Source organism: Paramormyrops kingsleyae, chromosome 1, assembly GCF_048594095.1.
Source record: "Paramormyrops kingsleyae isolate MSU_618 chromosome 1, PKINGS_0.4, whole genome shotgun sequence".
Lineage (NCBI taxonomy): Eukaryota > Metazoa > Chordata > Actinopteri > Osteoglossiformes > Mormyridae > Paramormyrops > Paramormyrops kingsleyae.
This window is the reverse complement of record NC_132797.1, coordinates 44,382,327-44,407,857: the sequence shown is the minus strand read 5'-3', so window position 1 is coordinate 44,407,857 and position 25,531 is coordinate 44,382,327. Positions and strand designations below refer to the sequence as shown.

General features: G+C 39.0%; 1 protein-coding gene across 2 annotated transcripts; it reads left to right on the top strand.

Annotated features, from left to right (window-relative positions):
• The first annotated feature begins 991 nt into the window (after positions 1 to 991).
• LOC111851091 (RNA-binding protein 26) lies at positions 992 to 25,531 on the top strand. 2 transcript variants are annotated; one of them, XM_023825630.2, is made up of 22 exons: positions 992 to 1,414; positions 4,393 to 4,511; positions 4,958 to 5,094; positions 5,322 to 5,410; positions 12,521 to 12,804; positions 12,920 to 13,189; positions 15,748 to 15,990; positions 16,121 to 16,261; positions 16,769 to 16,909; positions 17,024 to 17,132; positions 17,557 to 17,710; positions 19,547 to 19,711; positions 19,810 to 19,929; positions 20,018 to 20,086; positions 20,201 to 20,323; positions 20,431 to 20,505; positions 20,688 to 20,852; positions 20,971 to 21,075; positions 22,269 to 22,472; positions 22,688 to 22,774; positions 23,194 to 23,307; positions 23,861 to 25,531. In XM_023825630.2, exons 1-22 carry the CDS (start codon positions 1,356 to 1,358, stop codon positions 23,948 to 23,950), a joined length of 3,063 nt encoding a protein of 1,020 aa, XP_023681398.1. In that variant the 5' UTR covers positions 992 to 1,355; the 3' UTR covers positions 23,951 to 25,531. The 2 variants fall into 2 exon arrangements, with proteins under 2 accessions (XP_023681398.1, XP_023681397.1); XM_023825629.2 differs by having other exon boundaries at positions 993 to 1,414; positions 17,554 to 17,710.

Genomic DNA, 25,531 nt, shown 5'->3' with positions numbered 1-25,531 from the left:
ATCATATTCAACGCACATTTCATTACATTACACAGACACCATGTCATAAATATAATAAGGATTAAACTCAATTTTCAATAAATTATGTAACTGAGTTTTTTCAAAGTAATTAATAAAAGGTGGAATTCTAGCGCAATTTTTTTGGAATGCAGTAACGCGGGAAAATCAGTTAAGATAACTGGTCTCTTGTTATGGATTTTCAGTTTAATATTTTGAAGGGGTGAAGATAATTTTGCCAGTTCAAAATCATTTTTGTATAAATACAGTATTGTACGGGAGCGTGACTATTATTAAGACAACAGATTTGCGATCCATACAACCACTTAAAATACGTTGACGATTATATTCATCTTTATCGAGTTACGATTTTTCCAAATTATACACGTTAACACAAATAAGGAACTACTAAGAATGAAATGCTATGATTTAGTCAGGGCAATTTTCGCCATTTCTAAAGGTCAATTCATACTTTTAACAATTAAAATAAATACAAACAAGAAACTCATTAATACAGACATGAAATATCAGAGCGGGGGGGCACTATGTTGACGAACAGCCAGGGGTGTGTGTGTGTATATATACACACACACACATATATATAGACAAAGATAATTCAATCAAAATATGTGGTTTGTTTTGGTTTTTGCCCACTTTACTTTATGTATATGAAATTTACCTAATAAAAGTATATTAATACCATATAGATTGTTTAGCACCAAATTACTACCTTTAAAATAAAAAAATATATCAATATTTAGATCAATCACTATATCATTTTTTAAGTTGTTCTTGATAAACTGTTGTATATCTATCCAGAATAATCTTGTGTATACTCAATGATAAAACATATGTATAGCATTTTCCTCTTCTATCCCACAGAAATCACAGGTGCCTAATCACAACATACAGCTCTCACATCGCGGTTTGAAGTGCGTAGAACGTACTTGACGTAGGACATGCTCGAGGGACGCGTACATTATCTCGCGATGTTTCTCGCGGGAGTCAACAGTCGCCATGTTTACGGAGCGGGGCTGAGAGTGGGCGAAAACTGCTGGAAAAGATTCCAATATATTTGCGTGTTCAACTAGCTGTATGCTTCACGCCGATCACGGAACACTCGTTCTTGTACCTGCGAATCTCCCCCTTTCCCTTTAGAAACAGAGCAAGTTGGGTGAAACAGGGTGTACTTTGGCACAGTTAAGCACGTCTTTGGTTCCGTGCGGCCTTTGAGCTAGAGGCGGTAGCTAAGGCTGCCTGCACGTCGCGTGTGTTGCTACTTTCGGTTTATTTAGCATCCTGTCCCTTGTAAGGGTTAAGCCCTACTGTATTTGGGAAGGTAGACTGCTTTCTGAAAAATGATTATAGAGAACCTTGATGCCTTGAAGTCCTGGCTCTCGAAAACCCTTGAACCAATGTAAGTAGCACCCGTTGAGTGAAATCAGCCAGCTAGCTATCTAATTTGCTAACTTCGAAATATAACATGTTCTGTCTGTCTAATACCTAGACTGCTTTGCACCATGAAACATTTAATCCTCTGCTTCTAATTAATCACAGTTAAATTCTGCATGACGGGGAATATCTTAATATTTCAACTGGGAGCTGCAAGTGAAATTAATTCCCACTGGACTTATTTGTTCAAGTAACATTTGTATCAAGTTGAACTAATAGTTCAGTGTCCTCAGCTGTCGTTGCTAAAGCTTAGTTGATACATATAACGGAATTATGCGTCGCAAGCTAAATGTTAATCTGCAACATTGACAAACCGTTAGCGTTGCTGACGCAACGTTTTGCTATTTCTATGTTACTGCATAGCAAATGCGAAGCAATTTATCTATTTATCTTCACTTTACGCAGTCAGTCCTTCCAGAATGATGACTTCCTAGCTTGTAAACAAGTATAAATGCTTTGGGGTGGGTTTGCCGAAACTTTCTTAACGCTACGTCGTTCGTAAGTTCTGCCTTAAGTTGTCTCTTTACGTTCCGACGGTGTTCCCAGAAACGTTCTTAAGTATATCTTCCGTAAGATATTTCGTTAAGGTTGCCCTGAGCCGCTCTTAGCTGTCTCTTATCGCCGTTGTCGGCTCACACGCTTCATTTAAAATAATACTAACATCGTTAAGGGTACAGTATCATAACCAAACATCAGTTAACACAAAAAATAACTGATCCATATGATAAAATGATTTTTCTGATACATGACTACAATCTTTATTAGATTTCGTCCTTGCGACCTGAATGCTTAGCCAATTTGCCTCACTAATGCTTAGATTCATAATGAAAGATAAGGAACGCGTTTGTTGGTTATGTATTTATTTATTAACGGGGATGTATTGTTGTATTTCCCCCAAAAAGCACCCTGGTATAGTCCCTAGTAATCAATACTGAAGCACATAGGATTTATTTTAAGATGGTAACGCAACTTTTCTTTTGGCTATCCTGCCATAGCTCATCCCAATATTAATGATATGCACACACATTGGTGCATGCAGGTGTGTTATAGAACAAAAAATAAAATGTTGATACTAAAATCTGGGGAGGCGGGTTCGTGCACCCAGTCAGCGAAAATCATATTTACTGTTAGATGATTCAGTTTAATTTTGCATTTTATTTTTATGTTCTGCCCAGTTCTTATTAATGCAATATTTTGAAAGATTCCTGGAATGTTATTTACAAATAACACCACTTTCCCTCATGCGGCAGTCAAGCAGTTGCTACATGGAGGGAATAATTCAGAATGTATTCACTGGCTAATGCTACGTTCACACCGCGAGCGTCAAAGACGCCAGCCGTCGCTCCCGCCGCCCTGAACGCGACGCTAGCCAACGCCGGAGACACTCTCTGATGTCATAGAGTGGGCGGGGACAAGGCCACTCAGAATGCCAGGCTCTGAGGACTTTTTAAAGGGGCCGCAAAACAAACAAACGTGTAGCTTATATCTTTGCGCCGACTCCTGATAGGACATAATTTGTCAAATAAATATTGTTGTGAGCCAGTTATTTGCATTCCCGCTTAAAATCAAGTGTTCTGGAGGGAAAATGTTACCTATAAATAGTGTAGCGCTGCTTTTAAAATTTACCTTCTCACAATGGATGATCGCCAAGTAGTTGCTTGTGCTTTGTTTCTTTAGTTAACATAAATAGTACTTAAAATGTATGATGACAGCTTCTAAAACACATAATTATGTTTTGACAAACACTAATGCTATAAATAGGTTTAACATTACCGACAATTTGCACTGTTTTCTCTGCTATGGCGCCTAAATTACTACTGATCAAAAAAATATATTATGCACTTCACCATCTCACCTGGAACACCGATTGTTTTGGACACTCTGGTCCATGCCTCATTTTTTTTAAAAATTTATGTCCCTGTATGCAAACAGAGACACATCATATATAACTGGGTACCCGGCCACAGCAATAATAAGTCTCTCCTCCATTGTGCCTAGGAACGGTTGGGTCGGAACAAAAGTTTACACGCTTATGTTCTGCGGCGCTCTCTTTAGCGGAGCATCTCTACATTCCCATTGGTTGCCGCCCAACCGCGTCACAGCTCATTACCATAAAGTTGACTGTGATTGAACTTCTGTCTGACTCTCCCGCTGCCCAGATCGTGACGCGCCGCGCCGCTTCTCAACGCCTCCCGACGCTCCCTCCCATAGAGAATGAATGACTTCCGGTCGCTTTGACGCTCTCGCCGCTCGCAGTGTGAACGTAGCATAAGGGGATCTGCCAAATGCTGTAAATGTATATATAATTAATTATTGAGCCATCGATGTCAACCAATCAGGAGTTCGGCGCCTTTTAAGGTTGCACTGAAGAAGCTCTCCTTTAAGCAGTCTCTTAAGATTGTTCATGAAACAGACATAGGATAAGAAATACCTTTTGTAAGATATATCTTTCGATTCTAAGAGTCATCGTTATCGGGAAACGCACCCTTGATTAATAAACGTGCAGCACTTTAATCTAAACACTTTAAGTTTAAACATTAACATCACGTCTCTGTAATTTGAAAGTTGAGCTGAGAACATACTGGTTCAGTTGAACATTTTATGTAGTGTATGTAAAAAAGATTGCCTAATTTTTTTATGCTGAACTAATTGCTAAGAAGTGAATCCAAATGCTTGGCAGATAATCACATCCATGTAATCAGTTTAGGCTTGTGTTTAGATGTTTTAGCATTTTAGAATTTGTGAATGGAGGGGATTGAGTACGAGACTTTCGCATGAGTAAACTTGTGGAGTTGTCAGCTTGTTGGTAGATGATGTTAGGTTTGAGTTCCATTGCTGTTAAGCACTTGTGGTTTCAGTTTTGTCAGTGTACAAGATGGTGAAATCTAGTTTGTTTTGTATGTGTGATCATGTGAAGTGTGACTATTTCCTTTTGCCTTTTAGATGTGATGCTGACCCGTCAGCTCTGGCTAAATATGTTGTAGCCTTGGTGAAGAAAGATAAATCAGAGAAAGACCTGAAAGCACTATGCATTGACCAGTTGGATGTATTTCTCCAGAAAGGTAAGTTCATGCTTGCACATGTTGGACCTTTGCTCCTTTTCAAGTATGTCATAAGTATAATGCCTAAAATGTGGATGGGATGTTGTGTACAGCTCAATTGCAGAGGTTTGTGAATTGATAATCCTGTTAAACACCTACATGGTTATGAGATGCCAGCTTTATTATGTGAAGCAGTTTTCTGTGTAAGTGTAGATGATCTTAGATCATCCCTGCTTCTTTATTATGATGCATGAGATGTCACCATAATTTCAGGTCTTGGAACGTGCATTGGTCACTAAAGGCTTTACCATGTCTGTTAGCTTGGGTTCTGTTAGGAGGAGATTAAACTATTGTTCACAAAGGACAGTACATGTATTAAGTGTTTTATTGTTTGAAAGTGAATTTTTTTGATAAAAGGTACTGAATCCTAGATCCAGGAATATGATACAAATCCATTTTGTACTCAGAAACACAGATCTTTGTAGATAAACTTTTTGAAGCTGTGAACACAAAGAGTTATCTACCTCAATTTGAGCAGTCATCGACAGTCGTCAAAACAGAAGCTTACCAGCGGCAAGAAAAAGATGAACAGAAGAAAGAAGAGGTAACCTTTGTGCTTAACATAGTATCATGCTGTTATATTAGTATATCTAAATGCTTTTTAAATTGGTATAACTTGTAGTGAAAGCAGTTGGGATATTATTATTGCTAATATAGTCTCCCAGATTTCCCTACCTAGTCGCTGTGCTGCATTTATTTATGTTTACGATATGTTAGTTTTTTTTTTTAACTCAGAGAATCCACCGGTCATGTTCTGGTCTTGTTTTCCAGCCCAACAAAGAAGATGACAGGGAGAAAAAATTCTCACGGAGGGTGACACACAGCCCTCTCCAGTCCACTTCACGGTACAGAGACAGCAGGTGAGGGCATAGCAGGATAATCTGTCAGCTCATATCTGTTCTTGTGGCTTGCATCTGTAACATGGACTGTTTATGTTGAGAATGGCTGAATTGATATTCCCGTATGCCCATATTTTTTGTACTGATCTTGCCTTATTAATATGACTTATGAGTCTTATTTTGGAAATTGCAGTTACCTCCTCAGCTCAAAAATTATTGGGCAAACACAAAGATCTCTAGTGCAGCTTTATTTTGACAAAATAAATATATGCCTTAAAACCATATAAGATTATCAATGACCCCACACGTGTTCTCTATGATGACTTCTAGCTGTGTACGTCAGGAATGCAATTCAGACAGCCTGTATGTAAAACAAATAGGAGGAAGTTTAGGTTTATTCCAGAAGCCTTCAAATTGGTGAACAGTAACAGTGCAAGAGAGAGTCAGTTTACCTTGATGAAGGCACTTGCAGTTTAACTTGCACTTTAATCTTTATGTATGTACAGCCATGTAAAAAATTGAGACCACTCTATATTCTTAAATCCACATTTTAAATCCTGGCTTAATCGTAGTTCTGCTGGCAGAAGGCTATGCAAAGCAGTAAGTTGCTTCCAGGTTCAAAATTTAAGAGAGCAGTACACAAGAATAAGGTGAAGACACTGGGAACGACAAGAAACCAGCCAGGTAAAGGGCAGAAGTGACAATCTAATGCCAGAGATAGCCGTTAACTTGTCCGACAGTTTCTTATGAATCATAGGATGACAACAAGTGACCTTCAGAAGGAATGGGAGACATTAAGTGCAGGTGTGAAGTGCACTGCTAGGACAGTGTGTATCAGGCTCCTAGAAGTAGGACTGAAGTCCCATAAAGTAAGGAAGAACCCCTTCATCAATGAGAAGCAGGGAAGAACTAGGCTGGAGTTTACAAGAAAATATATATTAACAGATTCAGATTAAGAAATGAGTAAAACAAAAAATTGTGCTGTGGTCTTTCTGTTTTTTTCTGCAGCTGTATGTATGTATTTTTTTAGATTGTCTTAGAACGTCAGTATATTGTCAGAGAATTGTTAGTATTTTTGTGTGTGTGTGTTTGTGTGAATGAAATTTGTCCATTTTATTGCTTACATGCTTGTCTTGAATTGCCCCTCAGGGGCCAAAGTATTTTGAATTGAATTGAAGTGAATTGAAACAAATCTTTTGGAACAGCAAAAAAGAAGAATCTGATTCATTTGTTTTTGCTATATATTGAAGACATTTGGATTTGTAATCAAAAGATGAATTTGGCATAAAAGTTCAGAATTTGACCTTTCACTCTTTCATTTGTATGTGCATCTATGTATTAAGCATCAAAAACATGGCACTTTTTGTATCAGACCACTCAGTTTATAAGTGAGCAAAAGTATAGGAACAGAGTCTTAAAGTAAATAACCTTTAATATTTAGTGGTGTATCCTTTGTTGGTTTCTTTATTTGTATTGCTTTCCATTCTTTTTCTGCAGTCTCATTTTAGTTTTTGTTTGTTTTGGGGGGTGGTTTCTCCCTTCAATATCCCCTTCAGGAGGTGCAGTGCATGCTCAGCCGAGTTAAGGTCTGGTGATTGACTTGGCCGGTCTAAATCCTTCAACTTTTTCCCCCAGATTAAGTCTTTTATTGAGATGGTAGTGTGTTTTGCATCATTGTCTTGCTGCCTGAAGAAGTTTGTCCACATTAGTTTGGATGCATTTTCTGGGCTCCAGACTTGCTTTTCCAATGATACCAGCTTTCCCAGTTGGTTGCACCAGCACATGATTTGGGTGCGCCCTGTTTTGTAGTGCATCATGGTGTTATTCATTCACCTTGCATGCTAATGAATAGTTGTCCTAATTTGCATAACCTGGTTTTTATATTGATGAAAGGCTGACAGTGACTCAAGACTTTATACAGTAACCCTTCATGTTAGTTAGGGTGTGGGGCAGAAAATCCCCACAAATGTGACAATTCAAATAATACTTTTATAATATAATAAAGGCATTTATCAAAAATGTTAACTTTGCTGCCGCAAGCCTTAACATTAGCCGTTTATCTATAAGCAGTTAGCCCACAAACATGTTAGCTGTCTATCATTAAGGTAGTGGATAGGTGCAATGGCCAATAATAAAATAATATAGTTGATGTGGGAACAATACAAAAACGTAAAACAAAAATGTGTCCTGTAAAATGTGGTAAACGTCCAGTCATACTTTAAAAAAAATACCGTCATATACCGTGAAACCGATATAACTTTGAAAAATACCGTGATATAAATTTTTGGTCATACTGCCCAGCTGTAATGTACAGGTGCATAATTTAGATAGTTTGTATATTATGTAAAAATGTCTTGCCAGAAAAAGAAAGTACAGTGGTACCTCAGAACTCGAATTTAATCCATTCAGAACTCTGGATTGAATCCTAAAAATTGCTAGTTCTGATTGAATTTTCCCCATAAGAAATAATGCAAAACCAATTAATTGCTTCCCGGCCCTAAAAAAATTACACCTAAATATGTTGTTTTTAGCCTTTAAACACAGAATGAACCGGATGAAACAAGAAGAGCATATACTGTACTAACGCATCTAAGCACATTTATCAAAACAGTAATTTATAAAGTAAGAAAATAAATGTATCCAAACAATGTGTCCTGCCCCGATCGTCCACTCCTTCCGTGTGCCACGCCGCCTCGTTAACCCTGTGTGGAATCTCCGTGTGATCAGCTGTTTCTAGTTATTTTCATTAGCCCTCTGTATTTAGTCCGCGTTTCAGTTTGTTTTCCCAGTCCGGTCATTGTATTGTCCATCTGCGTTTTGCCTGCCTTACCTGTAATTAAACCCTGTATTCCCCGATACCCTGACGTCTGCGCCTTTGTCTCCGTTCCGTCCCCGCTCGGCACAACAATATTATTATAATTAAACGTATTAATGGTTTATTATTATTAAAATAATGAATAAGTAATCTTTTTATTTTTAAATGTATTTTGTTATAATAATTATTGTTACTGTATCGTTATCAATGTATTTTTACTGTCTAAATATACTGTATGTATTCAGCTAGTGTAAACATGCACGATTCTATCACAGCAAATACAAAGCTGAGACTAAAGCTATACCCTTTTGTTTCTGCTGAGAGACGTGCTGCGTGACTCATTTCCCCGCGCGTACAAGTTCTTAGGTCGGCATTCACGGTTTGACTTCTGAGATTCAGATCGAGCTCTAGGTAATTTTTATTTTTTTTGGAACTGGTTGGTTTGACTTTTAAGAAATTCGAGTTCTAATGAATTTGAGAACTGAGGTACCACTGTATCATGTATTACTAATTATTACTGATAATTATATGATTTTCATGTTACCAAAATCTAAATTTCAGTATTGTTTTTAGTTTACACATCGTCTAAGTTTTTGCAGTCTTTCGGCAAGCTCCAAAAATATTTGCGTTTAAGTGTTCACAGCTAACTTGCGAATGACAACCGCAAATGTGAAAGGGGTAAATTACTGTTCTTGCAAAACATTTTACTCTGAACCTCTCTTTGGCTCCCCCTTACCACCAGCCTCATCCTTTTTCTTCTCTATTAAAAAATAAAAAATTAAAAAATCAGCTATAGACCACTTCCTTCTTGCACCACAGCTAGAGGGATTGCTCAGCACCTTTCATTATTGGTGCATCTTTACGTACTTTCACGTGCAGATAGGGAGAGAACTTGGCACTAAATAAATAAATTGAGACGCCAAACTGGGGAAAAAGAAAAAAAAATTCAGTCCCAATTTAACGTGGTACCCATGCTGGAGCAAAGCCTCCAAACGATGTGACCAAGTGAATTTTAAAATCAAGCGCACTCAAAAGGTCACATATGCAACCATTCTGGTCGCAGTCTGAAGCCCTAATTTCTCTAAGTTGGCAGACAAAAATGTATTTGTAGACTGAATTTTCTGTTGCTATCATCATGAGTTACATCACCAATAAAGATTAGTGAGCCATTTTGAGAAGCAGATATACAAGCCTTAACACTATGTCCACTGTGCTTCACAGATAGTTTGGATCATGATTTTTCCTTTTCACCACTTTGGTAGAGGCTAATATTAGTCTTATCAATCCATAAAACTTTAGTCCAGTACTCTTGTAGCTCACCTCTACAGTTATGCAAATTCCGGTCTTTCCAGTTCTTACTGCTGAAGTGGTTTGCTCTTGATGTCTTCTTTGAATTAAAAATGGTCATCCCTGTTGGTGTTGGTGATGATGCTGACACTTATTTTTTGGCTTTTTCATTAAGCTCTACAGTGTTTCTGTTTTTAACTGCTGTAATTCTTGGTCAACCTGTTGGATGTCTGTTGCTCAGTACAGCCATGGCCAAAAGTTTTGAGAGTGATATTGGTCAAAAACTGATGTCAGTAAGAGTGTGATAATTTAAAGTATTGGTTTTCAGTTTAAGATTATGTCAGATGTTTCTGTGGTATACAGAAGTATAATTACATTAATGTACTTAAATGTCAAAGGCTTTTATTGACAATTGCATTAAGTTTATGCAAAGAGTCAGTATTTGCAGTATTTGCCCTTCTTTTTCAAGACCTCTGCAGTTGGTCCTGGCATTCTGTGAATCAACAACTGGGCCAGATCATGACTGAAGGCAGCCCATTCTTGCATAATCAATGCTTGGAGTTTATCAGAATTTGTGGGTTTTTGTTTGTCCACCCGCCTCTTGAGGATTGACCACAGGTTCTCAATGGGATTAAAGCCTGTGGAGTTTCTGGCCATAGACCCAAAATGTAGGTGTTTACTTCTCCAAACCACTTTTGCCTTATGGCATGGTGCTGCATCATCCTGGAAGAGGCATTGTTTGTCACCAAACTGTTCTTGGATTGTTGGGAGAAGTTGTTCTTCTCCCAACAAGATGGAGGATGTTTTGGTACCATTCTTTATTCATGGCTGTGTTCTTAGGCAAAATTGCGAGTCCACTCCCTTGGCTGAGAAGCAACCCCATGCATGAATGGTCTAAGGATGCTTTACTCACCTTTTCTTCTGATCTCTGGTCTCGTTTATCTTTTTGTCTCAAACTCAAATGCTTCCAGTGTATAGCAACAACAAATTAATAGACCTTGCCATTCTAATACTATTGGAGGCGACCGTACATGTCGCTATGTACAGAGTGGCATGTATGTATTATCTGCTGAGAGCTTTGTCATTTAGTTGCATAATATCCGAATTAGGGCTACCGCAATTAGTTGTCAGTCGATGACATTGGCGGTGAAAATGCGTGAACTTCAATATTTTTAATTTTGTTTTTGTTTTTTTTTTTTTAATTTTAATGAAGTCTTTGATTTCTAAAATGCTTATTCATTGTGACAGATGTTTTCCTTCAATATCACTACATAATTGTGGGAGTTTTTCAAATTATCAGAAAACAAAAACGTGGTTTTACACTGTGCAAAGTTTCAGCACTAGCACTATACACAAGCACCTGAAGAGAAAACACACAGGTGCTATTCTGGATGATGGACCGCCAGAAAAGGTAAAGCCACCTTAAATATTGTATATTAAATTACAATTAGTATGGAGGGCTTTTTAATAACTTTTGTTCTTGTAGCTGCTAAATACACTAATTAACCCTTTGGGGTCGAGTGTGTCGTCGATGACGCAGCGTATTTTTCGCGCCTATTTCAGTTTTTATCTTGCTGGAATCTTTATGTAGAATCATGAAAAAAACGCTGACTAAATCCAAAATTTGTCGTCTTTTCAAAACGTCCATTGATGGAAGTATTAAAGTTTTTAAAATTAGGTTAAATCGACAAAAAAGTAAACCATGTCACCTTACTTTGTTTTACCTGCATCAGGGGCATGTAGTGCCACTATCACCCAAAGATCACTATTCACATTCAAAATAGCTGCATTACCTCGTATTCAAATTGCATTCGCATGGTAATTAGATGAACAGCGCAACGGTGAAACGCGATCCAGATACATCCCCATCAGCGCCATAAAAGGCGGGGGAGGGATGTGGCCAGGTGTCAATGGCTTGCTCATACACATGAAAGTTGCTACATATTCAATGAAAGGAGCCAGAAATAGTGACATGTTAGCTTTTTCTTATTTATCCAACTGAATGTTGCAACTACACCATTTAGTCATCTTCATGTAGCCAAAACTTTGGTGATCAGATATCTGGGATAAAAACAAACTGCTACCATTGCTAACTATGTACTTTTATAATGTTTCTGCAAGTTTTTCAAACTGCATTTTGCAATGTGTATACTTTGATGTAAAATTACAAATTAACATAAATCTGACATGTTTATAAAGTACATTAAATAAAGATTAGTTTAATGCCAACACAAATATATAAGAAATAATTTATTTGCCCTGAATTAAGTTTATGATATTGAAAGAAATGTGTGATCATGCCCCAGTCAGTAAATGTGTGTTCCCTACCCCTAGACCCCAGAGGGTTAATAAAGCCATAAAATTATCTGCCTGCCACCTTAGAATCTCTATTGAATAAGTGAGGAAATGTTTAGGCTGAAATCTGTACATATGCTATGTTGATTGATAGTGCCAGTGTGTGTTCATGCGTGTTGGGCTTGTAAATGAAAACTATATTTACCGGGAAACATCTTGGACTTGACTGTAAAAAGTACCACCATCTACCAACCTTTTTTTTTTTTTTTTTATCCATAATATATCCTCTTAAAAGTTTATCGCTTCCAGAATATACCAAAACAACAGCAGCATACTTTGAGGATGCTTTGAATTTATGCAGATTACTAACTTAGGGGCATCACAGTATGCCTCTCATTAATATTTTAGGCGCACTACTAATATGCTGATCGAATTGTGGGCATTAATGAGGTCTATATAGTGCCAAAAAGCCCTGCAATGACATAGTTTGTTGTCGAAATAAAATTACCTTAAATGAAACAATTTGATTTTCAAAATAACCGCCCTGCCCCACACTGTTTTTGTGTTGTTGCTTATGGAGCTTCCTTGATTGTTGCAGTGAGTATTTTGAGTGTTACTGTTCAGTGGAAAAGGCAAGTTTTTATATTTGTGTTTAAAATGAAGTTTAGATTGAATTGACTAGTTTTGAAACTTAATTGTTGATGAAGTGTTTCGTGTTCATCTGTTGCACGCAGAAGGAGTGATGATCGCAAAAAGGATGACCGCTCCCGAAAGCGTGACTATGACCGCGTGCCTCCCAGGCGGGACTCTTACAGGGATCGGTATAACCGGAGAAGGGGCCGCAGTCGGAGCTACAGCCGCAGCAGGAGCAAGGACCGCCCTCGCGACAGAGAGCGGGATCGTGATCGTGACCGCGAGAGAGATCGAGACAGGGACCGCGATCGGGATAGGGACAGGAGCAGGAGCAGGTCCCGAAGCAGAAGTCGTTCCAGGAGCCAGAGCAGGACTAAAAGTCGAGGTCAACAACATGTCTTCTGTTAAGCTGCTGCTCTTCCTAATGAAACATAATGTGTTGAACAGCCACCTTTTGGAATTCATTTTTAATCAAAGGTTTAATCTGCCTTTAATCACAGAAAGGGACACTGTCAAATCAAAGTATGACCACGACCGTGTGGAGAGGCTAGAGCCCCCGGAGAGCTACACTCCTGCACCACTGGTGCCTGGCATCTCTTCTGGCCATTTCCCAGTGCCTACTCTCAGCAGCACCATTACGGTCATCGCTCCCACACACCACGGCAACAGCACCACGGAAAGCTGGTCGGAATTCCACGAGGAACACACACTGGACCACAGCTCCTTTGGCCAGGGGGCACCGCAGAGGAAACGTTGCAGGGACTATGATGGTAACGTGTTTGAGAAACAGTATGCGTGTCACATATTGGGTTTTTATTATGACTTATTTTTTACATTCAACATGACATACAGTAATGTGCAAAACTCTCTAACAGTCAAAGAAAATATTAACATGGTCTTCATATTGGTCAAAAACTTGGTCCGTAAGAGTGTGAATTTAAAAACCTCTTTAAAAAAAAAAAAAAAAAAAAGTCACCCCAATATTTGCAGCAATCATCCAGTACACCTGTGCATTGTTTGCCTACTATCAAACTTTGTATGACAAATCAATACCTCGTTGACTTTTATTTAACTCGTGAAATAAATTTCACCGTCAGCTGACTTAAACACATGGAAAGTCTGGGGTCCCGTAAGGAGAGATGTCTGAAAGAGGTGTCCTTCTAGCCATCCAACAAGATGTCGGTTACTTTTTGGAGAGCACAAGATATTCTTGTTAGTTTTTGTGGTATTCTTAATTTGCAAATTTGTAATGTTAAATTGTTTTTGTTCTGAGCAAATATACACATTTCCTTAGACTTCCCAAAACTCTTGCACTGTACTGTACAAGTTTTGTATACAGTAAAATCCAGTTATAACAGACTTCAAGGGGCCTGGCAAAACAGTCCATTATATCCAGAGTTGCTGTATGCCCAGAACACAACTACAGGACACCATTTACTCATGCCACACCCCAGCAGATACACTTGTGGTATAGATTATTATATTGTATATGTAGTAATGCAACTTTACCTGACCAGATGCGCGACTATTAATAATCCCGACTACGTATCTGCGTTGGATATCACCGGCACGCCATGTGCCTTGTAGGCAAAGCCTGTATGTCCGTTATAGCCAATCAAAACTACAGCTTAAAGCAGCCCTGGGGACCAAATTGTTTGTCCGTTATATGCGAAATTCCATTATATGCGAGTCCACTATATTCGATGCTTTTTCTGCATGTTCTTAAAGGTCCAGCAGACCTCGTCTGTTATAGACGAGGTTCCATTATTAGTGAGTCCACTGTAACGGGATTTTACTGTACTTGATTCAAGGTGATTAGAATTAAATCATATACAACCCCGTTTCCAAAAAAGTTGGGACGCTGTGTAAAAAGAAAATAAAAATAGAATGCAATGATTTATGAAACTTGATAATTAATTGAAAATAGAACAAATAGACCAGCTGCTGGAGTTTTGAAAATGAAATGTCTCATTCTTGCCTGATACAGGATTTCGACTGCTGAACAGTTTGGGATCTCCTTTGTCGAATTTTTTGTTTCATGATGCACCCAATGTTTTCAGTGCGTGACAGGTCTGGACTGTAGACCAGCCAGTCTAGCACCTGGACTCTACTATGCAGCGATGCTGTTGTAATATGCGCGGAATGTGATTTAGCATTGTCTTGCTGAAATATATACACCTTCTCTGAAAAAGAAGTCTGGATGGCAGCATGTGTTGCTCCAAAACCTGTATTTATATCGTTCAGCATTAATGGTGCCTTCCCAGGTGTGCAAGGTGCCCAAGCCATGAGCATTAATGCAACCCCCATACCATCATGGATGCTCACTTTTGAACTGTTCTCTGATAACAAGCTGGGACGGTCCCCTCTCCTCTTTAGCTCGGAAAATACATTGTCATCTTCACTCCACATAGACTCTTTTACTGTCCAATCATCTTATAGACCTGTTGCCAGTTAATCTAAAATTACCTATGATATATTCAACCAGATGTTTTGTTTAGCATTACACAACTTCAATTTCAAATTGAGCTCATATTTGTCATAACATTTCAACATTTGATATGTTGTCTTTGTTCTATTTTCAGTTAAATATGGGTTCATATGATTTGCAAATCATTGCATTTTGTTTTTATTTACATTTTATACAGCATCCCAGCTTTTTTGGAAACAGGGTTGTAGTCCTTGAAGTAAGAATCTTTACACATTCAGGTGCATACTGGGCTGCAACGATTCATTGAGTAACTTGAATAACTCTTACAAAAAATCCTTGATCCAAATTCTTTGATTCAATGCTTCATTTAATCCACAAGACTATGTACTGCCCAGTGATCACCGTGTTTCACACGAAGGAATATTACTGTATGCTTATACTGCATTCTGTGTAGCAGACTGGTAGAAAAAAATGAGCGACACTCCCATAGGGGCATATTGTAAAAAAGGTGGAGGAATTTCCGGCATCGGGACTGTGAATACCAGAAATTCCTCCACCTTTTTTACAATATGCCCCTATGGGAGTGTCGCTCATTTTTTTATATATAAATAAAAACATGTGTATGTGTGTGCTTAGCATTGGCTTATTAGTTTATCATGATTAGTAGTAGTTATGAAGGTAGCTTAGCTACTATGGAGGCTAACATTCCCATTTCACTGATTTGTCAATTACTATTGATGCAGGGTAACTTTACATATTAAGTTGTTCTGGTTTATCAACAGCTTCATGGTTACAGTTAGCTGCACTGTTACCATGTTTAATACACCTGATCAAAATATCAGCATACAGCTCTCTGATTGGATGGAGTGCTGGCACTGATGACTGTCTTTTCCATTCCAGAGAAAGGCTTCTGCATGCGCGGTGACATGTGCCCATTTGACCACGGCAGCGACCCAGTGGTTGTGGAGGACGTAAACCTACCCAGCATTCTTCCATTTCAAGCACAGCCCCTCCCCGTGGTGGAGGCAGCGCCACCTCCAGGTCTCCCACCACCTCCGCCCCTCATGACACCACCACCCGTGAACCTGCGGCCGCAAGTGCCTCCACCAGGGGCCTTGCCGCCCAGCCTCCCTCCTATAGCAGGTACAGCCAGCCATAAGCATAGTACTAAATCAGTAACTGATTGTGTGGTGTGCTGTAGTTGCAAATGTAAAACAAAGGTGGTCAATAGCCTTCGTCATAGGTGCTTCTGAGCATGATGATCTTCATGTAGGTCCGCCACCACCACTCCCCCCTCTTCAACCCTCGGGAATGGATGCCCCCCCGAACTCCATCACCAGCTCTGTGCCGACTATTGTCACATCAGGGATCCGCCTCCCCCCACCACAGACCCCGACACCTCTATTTACATCAGGTATGGCTTCCAAGGAGCTGCTCTGTGTAGCAGTAAGCTCTATCAATGTTTCCCTGACCCTGGACCTCCTTCAGTGTGCACAGAATTTCTGCCTTACTGGGCTTTTAATTAAAAGATTTTTTCAATAAAGGCGCAAAGTTAAAATGTAAATTTTCAATTTATTCAATATTCAGTTTTTCTGTTTTGTTGCCCTTGAACAATTAAGAGCTAAATAATTGAGTAATCACTGCAGTAATTCTAATGTAAAACTTAAGTAACTGTGTAAAGTAGAAAATGACTGACTGCATTCACATGTCATTAATTCACGGTTGAATCTTCTTTCAATAATGCATTTCAGTATAAATGCAGAACTTGTGATTAAAAGTATATGGAAGTAACCAGTGGTGCATATAGGCAGGTTTATGATATTACTGTATCAAACATTAGTCTTCAGTCAGGCGAGTTCTTATTTAAGCCAGCTCTTGATTGACACAGCTTTGTATTTTCCATGCTCCCTTGGACACTCAGACACCTTTGAGACAGACATGTACAATCCTGAGGCTCCCAGTATCACCAACTCTTCCAGACCTGTGTATAGGCACAGAGTGCATGCGCAGAGACCAAATCTCATCGGCTTGACTATGGGGGAGGTGGACCTGCCCCCACGGGGTATGCTTATCTCAGTCTACAGGGAAATTCTTGCTTCCACCTCTCTTAATATGTTGCTTTGAATTAGTAAGTTAAGCCAGAAATGTTGACGCTGAGTTTCCTTTATCACTGCAGAAAAACTTTCAAACAGCAATAGTGTCAGGATTGTTGTTGAGTCAGACTCCAGAAAACGATCAGCGGGCCTAAATGATGGAATTCCAGCAAAGAAGCCATGGTTTGACAAGTAAGTCTGATTCACCTCTTTTTTTCTTTTTTTTTGGTTTTACAACGCAACTGTCTTCTTAATTAAAAACATTTATATTGTATGTTAGAAATTGCATGTTTTTCTTTTCCCCCCATTATGTTTGGCATGCTGCTTATGGATTTCAGAAATGCATATGGAATAGCAGATTCCTTTCATGGCATGTATTCAGTGTTTTTGCAAATGTGTTTTTAAAAAGTGTTGCACCAGTCAATTTTTGGTGTGCTGTAGTTGCAAATGTATAATTCAAGTTCCTCAAAAGTCCTCTTGGTGGCAGTGATGTGTAAAATAAAAAAAAAACATGTGGGCAAACAGACCTTAAAACTTATGAGATGTCCTATTCTGTGTATAGTGAATGATTGTTACTTTGATTGAATTTTATACGCTTATCTTTTATTTTAAGCAGGCACAGTTTTAACAAACCTAATCAGGGGTTTCACAAGATGCCATTTGGCTCACCAAATGCAAAGCTGGATGTCAGGCAGATTCCTAAAGAGCTTAACAACATCAGCAAACTCAATGAACACTTCAGTAAGTTTGGGACCATTGTTAACCTGCAGGTAAGGCTGGATTTCTTCAGCTTTTATTGTTATATCTAAGTCGAAGCAAATAAATATTGTAGTTGATTTGTTGTGATCACTGTCTAAAATTTCTGTACTTTTCTGCACAAAATTTGTGACCCTATCGATATAAGGCACTTTCCTAATGAAGTTTAGCAGTGAGTTGTACCAGCTGTACCAAGTGTAAGTTTGATCACAAGGTTGGATGCAAAGTATACATTAAATCATACGTTGAAACTAGCTAGTTTTAAACTAGGGCAGTGTTCTTTGTCGGTTGTACCACTGCTGCTTAAGTTGCGCCGTAGTTAGTAGCTACTACATAAAAATATTATCGCACAGAATGTCAACATGGACAACCAATCGGTATCATTTCCTGATTTAACCATAACCAGCTCCCACTTCCATGTTTGTCAAGTTTGGGTTATACATAGCTACTGATTTTTCTCTATCTGTGAGAAGTATTTCACCCACAGCTGTGCTGGAAACCCATAATGTGCCACTAGTAGCAGTGTGGTGTAGGAAGTGAGTTCAGTAGGTAGCTTGGTGTAGGTATTGTTTAGGGGTGCAAAAGATCACAAAACTCACAGTTCCGCTTGTATCACAGTATTTGAGTCACCAATCGCATCTTTTTTCGAATCAGAAAGAATAGATGAATATAACTTGGCTTGCTATTTATTACTTAAAGAACTTACTCAAAGCAAGGAACTTCTCACTTCTTCACGTCTCATTCATGTGAACACAACTTCTTTTCACTGCAACTCTGTATTGTCCATAAATGACATCAATCATTATCTCTTTCTGTCTTGTGTCTAGATTATGACTTATTTTTCTGATGATCTCAACTTAGCCAGAGTTGTTTTCTCACACGAACAGCATTTGTCATGAGAAGGAGGGAAACAGATTCCACTGAAAATGCCTTGGATAATGCTACATTTTAATTGGTCTTTATTTCCCATAATGATACATTTGTTTATTGCACTCCCACTGAAAAATTTAAATTCTCCCCATGTCCTACACATAAGGGAGGAATTCTCCCTCGTTGTGATAAATGATTTTAACTTTAAGAACTGACAGTGGCAATAAAAGTATTTCACAGTATCATGGTTAAACTTTGCAGTGAAAATACAGGTCAAATTGTGTGTCATACTGGTTCAACACCAAACACAGTATTATATTATAAAATGAGACGGATGGCAGATCTAAACAGACAAGGTTTTAAAATACTGGCCCATTGATAGTTTTATACTGCCCGCAACATGTTTATTAAATCTGGCTTTTGTTTTCCCCAGGAAAAAAAAAGCATCCCCCTCCCCAGTATCTGTGATATGGGACGTAAATACATTGGTATAGCTCAAAATTTGATTATCGTTGTACTGCTGCTAAAAAAAAAAAAAAAAAAGTGAGCCAGAGCACTTTCATGTCGAATTATGGACACTGAATTTTTCAAGGCAAAAACATGGAGATGCAACCAAAAACTAGTATTCATTAATACATTTCATGTAATTTAAATGCAAAAATATTTTCGTCATCTTTTTTCCTCACACTTCAATCAGTAGTGTATTGCTGAGTCCAACCCTAGTAGTTCTAACCCAAAGTAGTACCTTACCAAGAATAGGGACTAAAAAAGATTCAGGCATTACTTCCCGGGAGCTGTAGCCAGGTCAGAATATTTCCTGAGTTCCTGAAAAATTTCCCGGTTCTTGAAAAAAGTTCCTGTGCTGGGAGAGGTCCTAAACAAATTGTTTGAAGGGATGGTAGCTGGTTATATTTTTTGTTTTCTGTATGGTTTTAAGTGGTCTTGGGATATAATTTGAGGCCATTCACTCTGCCCTTTAGGTTGCCTACCAGAACGACCCTGAAGGAGCACTCATCCAGTTCGCAACACACGAGGAGGCCAAACGAGCTATTCTGAGTACAGAGGCTGTGCTGAACAACCGCTTTATCAAGGTGTTTTGGCACCGCGAAGACGCTGGTCCCCAGCTTCAACCACAGTCACAGACGGTCAGTGCCCTGGCAGTTGACATATTAATGCTTTTTGAAAACTTCAGTCAGAGCCCAGGTCACTCACCTGTAATGGTATGGTTCTGTCATTGAATAAGGCTATGCAGGCCTCTCAGCAGCCCCCAGCGATGGCCCTCAAGCAGTCCGTTAAAGATCGCCTGGGCCCCCTTCCAACAGGGAACTTGGAGCCCCCCCAGGAGTCAGGCATTGCCTCTCAGGTGGGTTTCAGCCTCACTTCCTGCTTCAGTGTTTTACCCTGTCTTGTATGGTTTTGATGTAGCGGTGTTCATTTATCCTTTCCAACAGAACACAGCTAAAGTTCCAGTAAAGGATCGGCTGGGGTTTTCCATAAAACCGGCCATTGCTGAAGGAAAGGTATATTCTGTCAGATTATATGAAAATGAAATGATCCAGGTTGTTGAAAGTTTTAGATGTCCTTCTGAAGGTTCCAGGAATTGGAAAGCCTGATTATTAATCCATGACCTGCAGGTTCTTTCAACTTCAACGGGATTGACCAAAACGGTGTACAATCCAGCAGCATTAAAAGCTTCCCAGAAGGCTTTGCCTTTCCTCAGCCCAGGTGCTGCCTCAGAGGCTCTTAAGAAGAAGCAGGTACAGCAGTCCATGATGAAAGGCTGCCGTTTGGCTTGGGTTGAAATGTGCGGTCCCTTACCTGTGCGAAGGACTGATCAAATTTGCACATGTGGTATTTCTTACAGGAAGCCTTGAAGCTTCAGCAAGATGTCCGGAAGAAGAAGCAGGAGATCCTGGAGAAGCATATAGAAACACAAAAAGTAATTCGTCTTCACATTGTTTTTTGCAGAGAATTTGGTCTGATTTCCTTCCATATTAAGCAAAACTAAGAAAATATACTGGCAAAATACCTGTTGTGAGAGATTTCCAAACACCTCTAATGATTTTACTAATGAATTAATCTTTTTCATAACATAGCAATGTGATTACATTTTTTTTATAGCTGTTGATATCCAAGTTGGAGAAAAATAAATCCATCAAACCAGAGGACAAATCTCAAATCATGGAAACGCTGACCACACTTACTAAAAACATCACCAAGCTGCAGGCTGAGATCAAAGCCATTTCAAGTGGTAATCCTATGAAGACCACTAAAAGCAAAGCTCAGGTGAGTTTTGAGGATGCTTTCTGTCTCTAGATTTACAGATAATTTGGCTACACTTGCAAAATCTGAGAGCCATTTGACTAAGCTTGGTGCCATGATGTGGTTTGTAATTGCGTTACAGGCCCAGAAGGAGTTGTTAGACACTGAGCTGGATTTGTACAAGAAGATGCAAGCTGGGGAAGACACTGCGCAGCTGAGGAAGAAATACACACAATTACAGCTAGAGGTACCCCCTCAAAAGGCACTATCTGAACTCCACATTCTCTTGTTTCTGTAGTTTATATTTCACGCCACAAGGGGGCGTTCTGCACCCATTGGTGTATAATAACACAAGCATGATGTGACAAGTGTTTGAAATGGAAGACAAGTATTGCTGAAACTAACCTGTAATTGCATATACAGTGGTACCTCAGAACTCAAACTTAATCCCTTCGAAACTTGGGTTCAAATCCTAAAAAGTTCGAGTTCTGATTGAATTTACCCCATAAGAAATAATGGAAAACCAGTTAATTGTTTCCCAGCCCCCCAAAATTACACCTAAATTTTTTTTTTTTTTTTTTTTTTTTTTTTTTTTAGCATTTACACACAAAATGAACAGGATAAAACAAGAAATTTTTTCTTAATGGCTTCCAAAACTATAAAGAATGTACCTCAACACTACCCCTGTCCTGCCCCAATCGTCCGCTCCTTCTGTGTGCCACGCCCCCTCGTGTGGAATCCCCGTGTGATCAGCTGTTTCTGGTTGTTGTCATTAGTCAGTCCTCTGTATTTAGTCCGCGTTTCAGTTTGTTTCCCCAGTCCGGTCATTGTAACGTCATTGTGTTGTTCTGCCAGTTCTCAATTAAACCCCGTGTTTCCCGATCGCTTGAGTCCTGTCCCTGTTTCCCCGGTCCCAGCTCGGCAGATTGTGACAACCCCAAGCCATGCCCCAACACTGCGCCAACACTAGACTATGCCATGCGGTCCATTGTTAATTTTTATTATTACTCTGTATTTCTTAATTTGTTCGTAAATCGCAAACTTTTAGATTGTAACATTTGTACGAGTATTGCGTATCACCAACAAACGATGCTATCACAGTGAATATGAGGCTGAGACTGAAGCGTTACCCTTTGTTTCTGCTGAGAGACGTGCCGCGTGACTCATTTCCCCACGCATACAAGTACTTAGTTTGACTTCTGAGATACAGTTCGAGTTCCAGGTAATTTTTTCTCGAACTGGTTGGTTCGATTTAAGAAATTCGAGTTCTAATGAGTTCGAGAACTGAGGTACCACTGTACTGTGTTCTTTCAAGAACTTAATACATAGTTACTCTTCTGACCTTTTTCTGCTGCATTGATGAGAGTCCCACATTCTTGGTGCAACAGTTAATGCTGCAGAATCTTGCCCTGTTTTTTATTTTTTTCTTTTCCTCTGCAGGCTGCCAAAAGAGGTATCTTGGCCTCAGGCCGTGGCCGAGGCGCCCATATCCGTGGTCGTGGGTCCCTGCGGAGCAGGGGACGTGGGATTAGAGGCCGGGGCAGAGGGGTCTTGATCCATGCTGTAGTAGACCATCGCCCACGGGCTCTGGAGATTTCAGGGTTTACCGAACAGGACCGGGTGGACCTCCTCCCCCATTTTGCAGTAAGTCTAACTCTCTCCCCATATTTAGCTATTTTTAAAAAATGGTGTAATTGAACAATCTCTACTAGATCTGTTAAATAATGTTCTGAAAGCTACTGGAGAACAGTCACACTGTTACGATTAACATTAGATACTACTGTGAATAAACAATGCTGAAAGTTAAGGTATGTGTGTTTTGTCAAACTTTAATTACAATGCATGGGTGTTTTGCCAAGCAATTTGGTGAAATCGAAGATTGCCAGATCAACGAGAGTGCTCAGAGTGCCGTAATCACCTACAAGACCAGGGCAGAGGCCGAGACAGTAAGTACTGCATGTAAGGTCTTTTGCATGGCTGGATGTGTCCTGAAGTGAGTGTGGGCAAGTAGATACTGTACTTTTATTTCACTTCATCTCTTTAGATCATGGACCCAATAGAACCTATGGTATATATTAAAGGAACTGAGCATCTGCTGGGTTTTTCAGTCTTAATTGACTCTTCAGTATATTCCTCAAAATACATTCATTGTATCAATAGACATGTGCTGTTATCAAGAATTCCTTTCAGTTTTGCCTATATCCTATAGCTCATTGTTACAGGATTTTGTACAGAGGTATGAGTGTGAACCCTCACTGAAACTTGGTCCATACCCTTTAATGACTGTTGGACCTGGGTCCATCAGATTGGTAGTTCGTTGGTTCTTTTGCTACTGCTTGCCTTCACTTTTCAAGTTTTGTTGTAGGCTGCAGTCCATGGGGTGAAGTTCAACAACCAGGACCTGAAGTTGTCCTGGCATAAACCTGCTGCATCTCTCAGTGCTATAGATGCTGAAGACATGGAGCCAGAAGATGAGGAGGTCAGTGGGATCCAGCCTTAGTTAGACATTATGGGGTGTTTCTTACCCTGCATACTTGACCGTACTTGTGTTTTGTGTCTGTTTTACTTCATCTTCCATTGCCGAATACCAGTTCCGATACTAAGACCAGAAGTACAGAGAATGGTAAAAATCCAGTGAAAAGTACATCTTTAAGATCAAGCACGATATGAAGTAATTAGAGTACCCACCCCTAGTCCATAGACAGGCATTGACCTTAAAATTAAGAGGCAGGTACATTATAATGGACTATTAGCGAACTGGGGGCAAAACCAGCTAGTCAGATGATTGATAGGTAGTGGGTCTGGTCTTCGAGTGGCTGTAGCCTTTTTGTATCTAAGGTTTATAAAGGCCTCTGCCAGTAGTAGTGTGAAGAGGTTTAATTAAAATTGTCTTCACCTCTAGTTTTCTACTGCAGATTGACTATAATGGTGCCTCTGACTCTGTAATAGTTGTGCTATTACTTTATTTGTAGCCTTCTAGCTTTTTATATTAAGAGAATGAATTACAATGTCATTTAAATCTTTGCATGCAGTTTCAGGATACACCACTTGCGGATAATGCATTGCTGCAGGACGATGACGAAGAAGACGATGACAATGAACCTCGATCCTGGAGAAGATGAAGACCTCTGGGCGCCCACTGTGGACAGTCAACGGGAGGCTTATATAACAGTTTTCTCTTGAAATGCTTGTTTTTAACAACTAGTTACTTAGAATTTAACATTTAATGCAAATTTCCTTGGAAAATATTTCCAAAAAACAATGTGTTCACTATACTGTAGTAATAACAGGAAGTACAGCTTTTATGTAATGTGAAACTGTTGAACTGAATTGGTACGTTTTTTCCATTTTTAATTTGGTCTAAAAAATGACCAGATTTGTTTTTAGTCATGGTTCCATATTATGGAATAGATATGTTGAATTCCTTAATGAATATGAGAAATTGAAAGAACCTTTGGACTTTTTTTTTGGTAAAGTTACTAGAGCTGCATAAGTAGGCTTTGTGTACTTTAACCTTTGGTAGTTGCTTTTGTGTATATATTTTATGTATGAATTTTAATGATTTGTATGATGGCATTGATTTAGTCACTTGGCTTTATTTTGAAATGTGAAAATAAAAAATTGAAATGGTCTAACATAACTGCTTAAAAATTAAAAAGGAAAAAAAAACATTGGAAATGGCAAAAGAGAAAATATGCATTTAAAAAAAGCAGGAAAAAAAAAATTAAAGACCATTTCAAATTCCCCCAATCCCCCCTCCTCACAGAAAGAGCAAAAATCCATTTCAGTCTTCAATTTGGGTACCCTTTTGCAAGGTAAGAGGCGGTGTTTTTGTGTCTTGTATGATGAAGGTAAGTAAATGGAGTGTGACATGCATGTTCTGTACAGATCAGTTAGATTTCAGTATAGTGTGGCAGATAAGGGAGGGCTATAGGTTGCTTAGCTTAAAGCTGAATGTAAATGTGGGAATTTCTTATAAAATGTAAAGTAATGAATTCTAGTTAATTTTTAGTTTGTAGGGTCACTTCACCCTAATTTCTATATTAAATTTTGAAAGTATAAACTAAGGCATGTAACACCTTAAGTTCCATTTAAAAAATTTAAGCTGTCATTGTTGCTGCAGTATTAACATATTTTCTTCCTCTTTTCAAGGTGTCTTGCCTAATGGGATCCAGAAGGATGGCCACCCCTCCCACTTAATTGTCAATGAAGTGTGTGTGTGTGTGTGTGTGTGAGAGAGAGACTAGTGCCAATATAAAGTGGTATTTTAAGTACTGTTGTACTTGAACACTGTATTTGAATTCATCAGTATATGTCTAAATATAAATGATTATTCATACCATTTCTGAAAGTTGTAATTTTTGCTGTCATGCTGTTTTTAAAGATCGTTGTTTCACCCAAGATTGTTGATTCCTCAGTGCAGTATTATGTCATCTAAAACTTCTGGTGGTATTGTTTTTGGTCAGATGAGTCCCGCAATCTGTACTAGCCTCTGCTTAGGACATAGTATACATGAATCCAAACTACTTTGATTTTCATCAGTACCTCTGAAGCAAATCTTGGGTCTCAACACAGCATGAAGTTAAACTGAACAACATAACATGTTTATGTCCTCAGCAACATTTGTTAAAGCTCTAGTTTCTTTCATTTGTGTTGACAAGATGAATTGACTCGAGTCTGAAAATAAAACTTGATGGATATCC

Excerpts from the sequence above, each read along its gene's own strand:
- LOC111851091 (XM_023825629.2), top strand. The coding sequence starts at position 1,356 with ATGATTATAGAGAACCTTGATGCCTTGAAGTCCTGGCTCTCGAAAACC. Across the intron at positions 16,910-17,023 it reads GGTGGACCTGCCCCCACGGG|AAAAACTTTCAAACAGCAAT; the intron begins GTATGCTTATCT and ends TTATCACTGCAG. Across the intron at positions 20,853-20,970 it reads CCACTAAAAGCAAAGCTCAG|GCCCAGAAGGAGTTGTTAGA; the intron begins GTGAGTTTTGAG and ends ATTGCGTTACAG.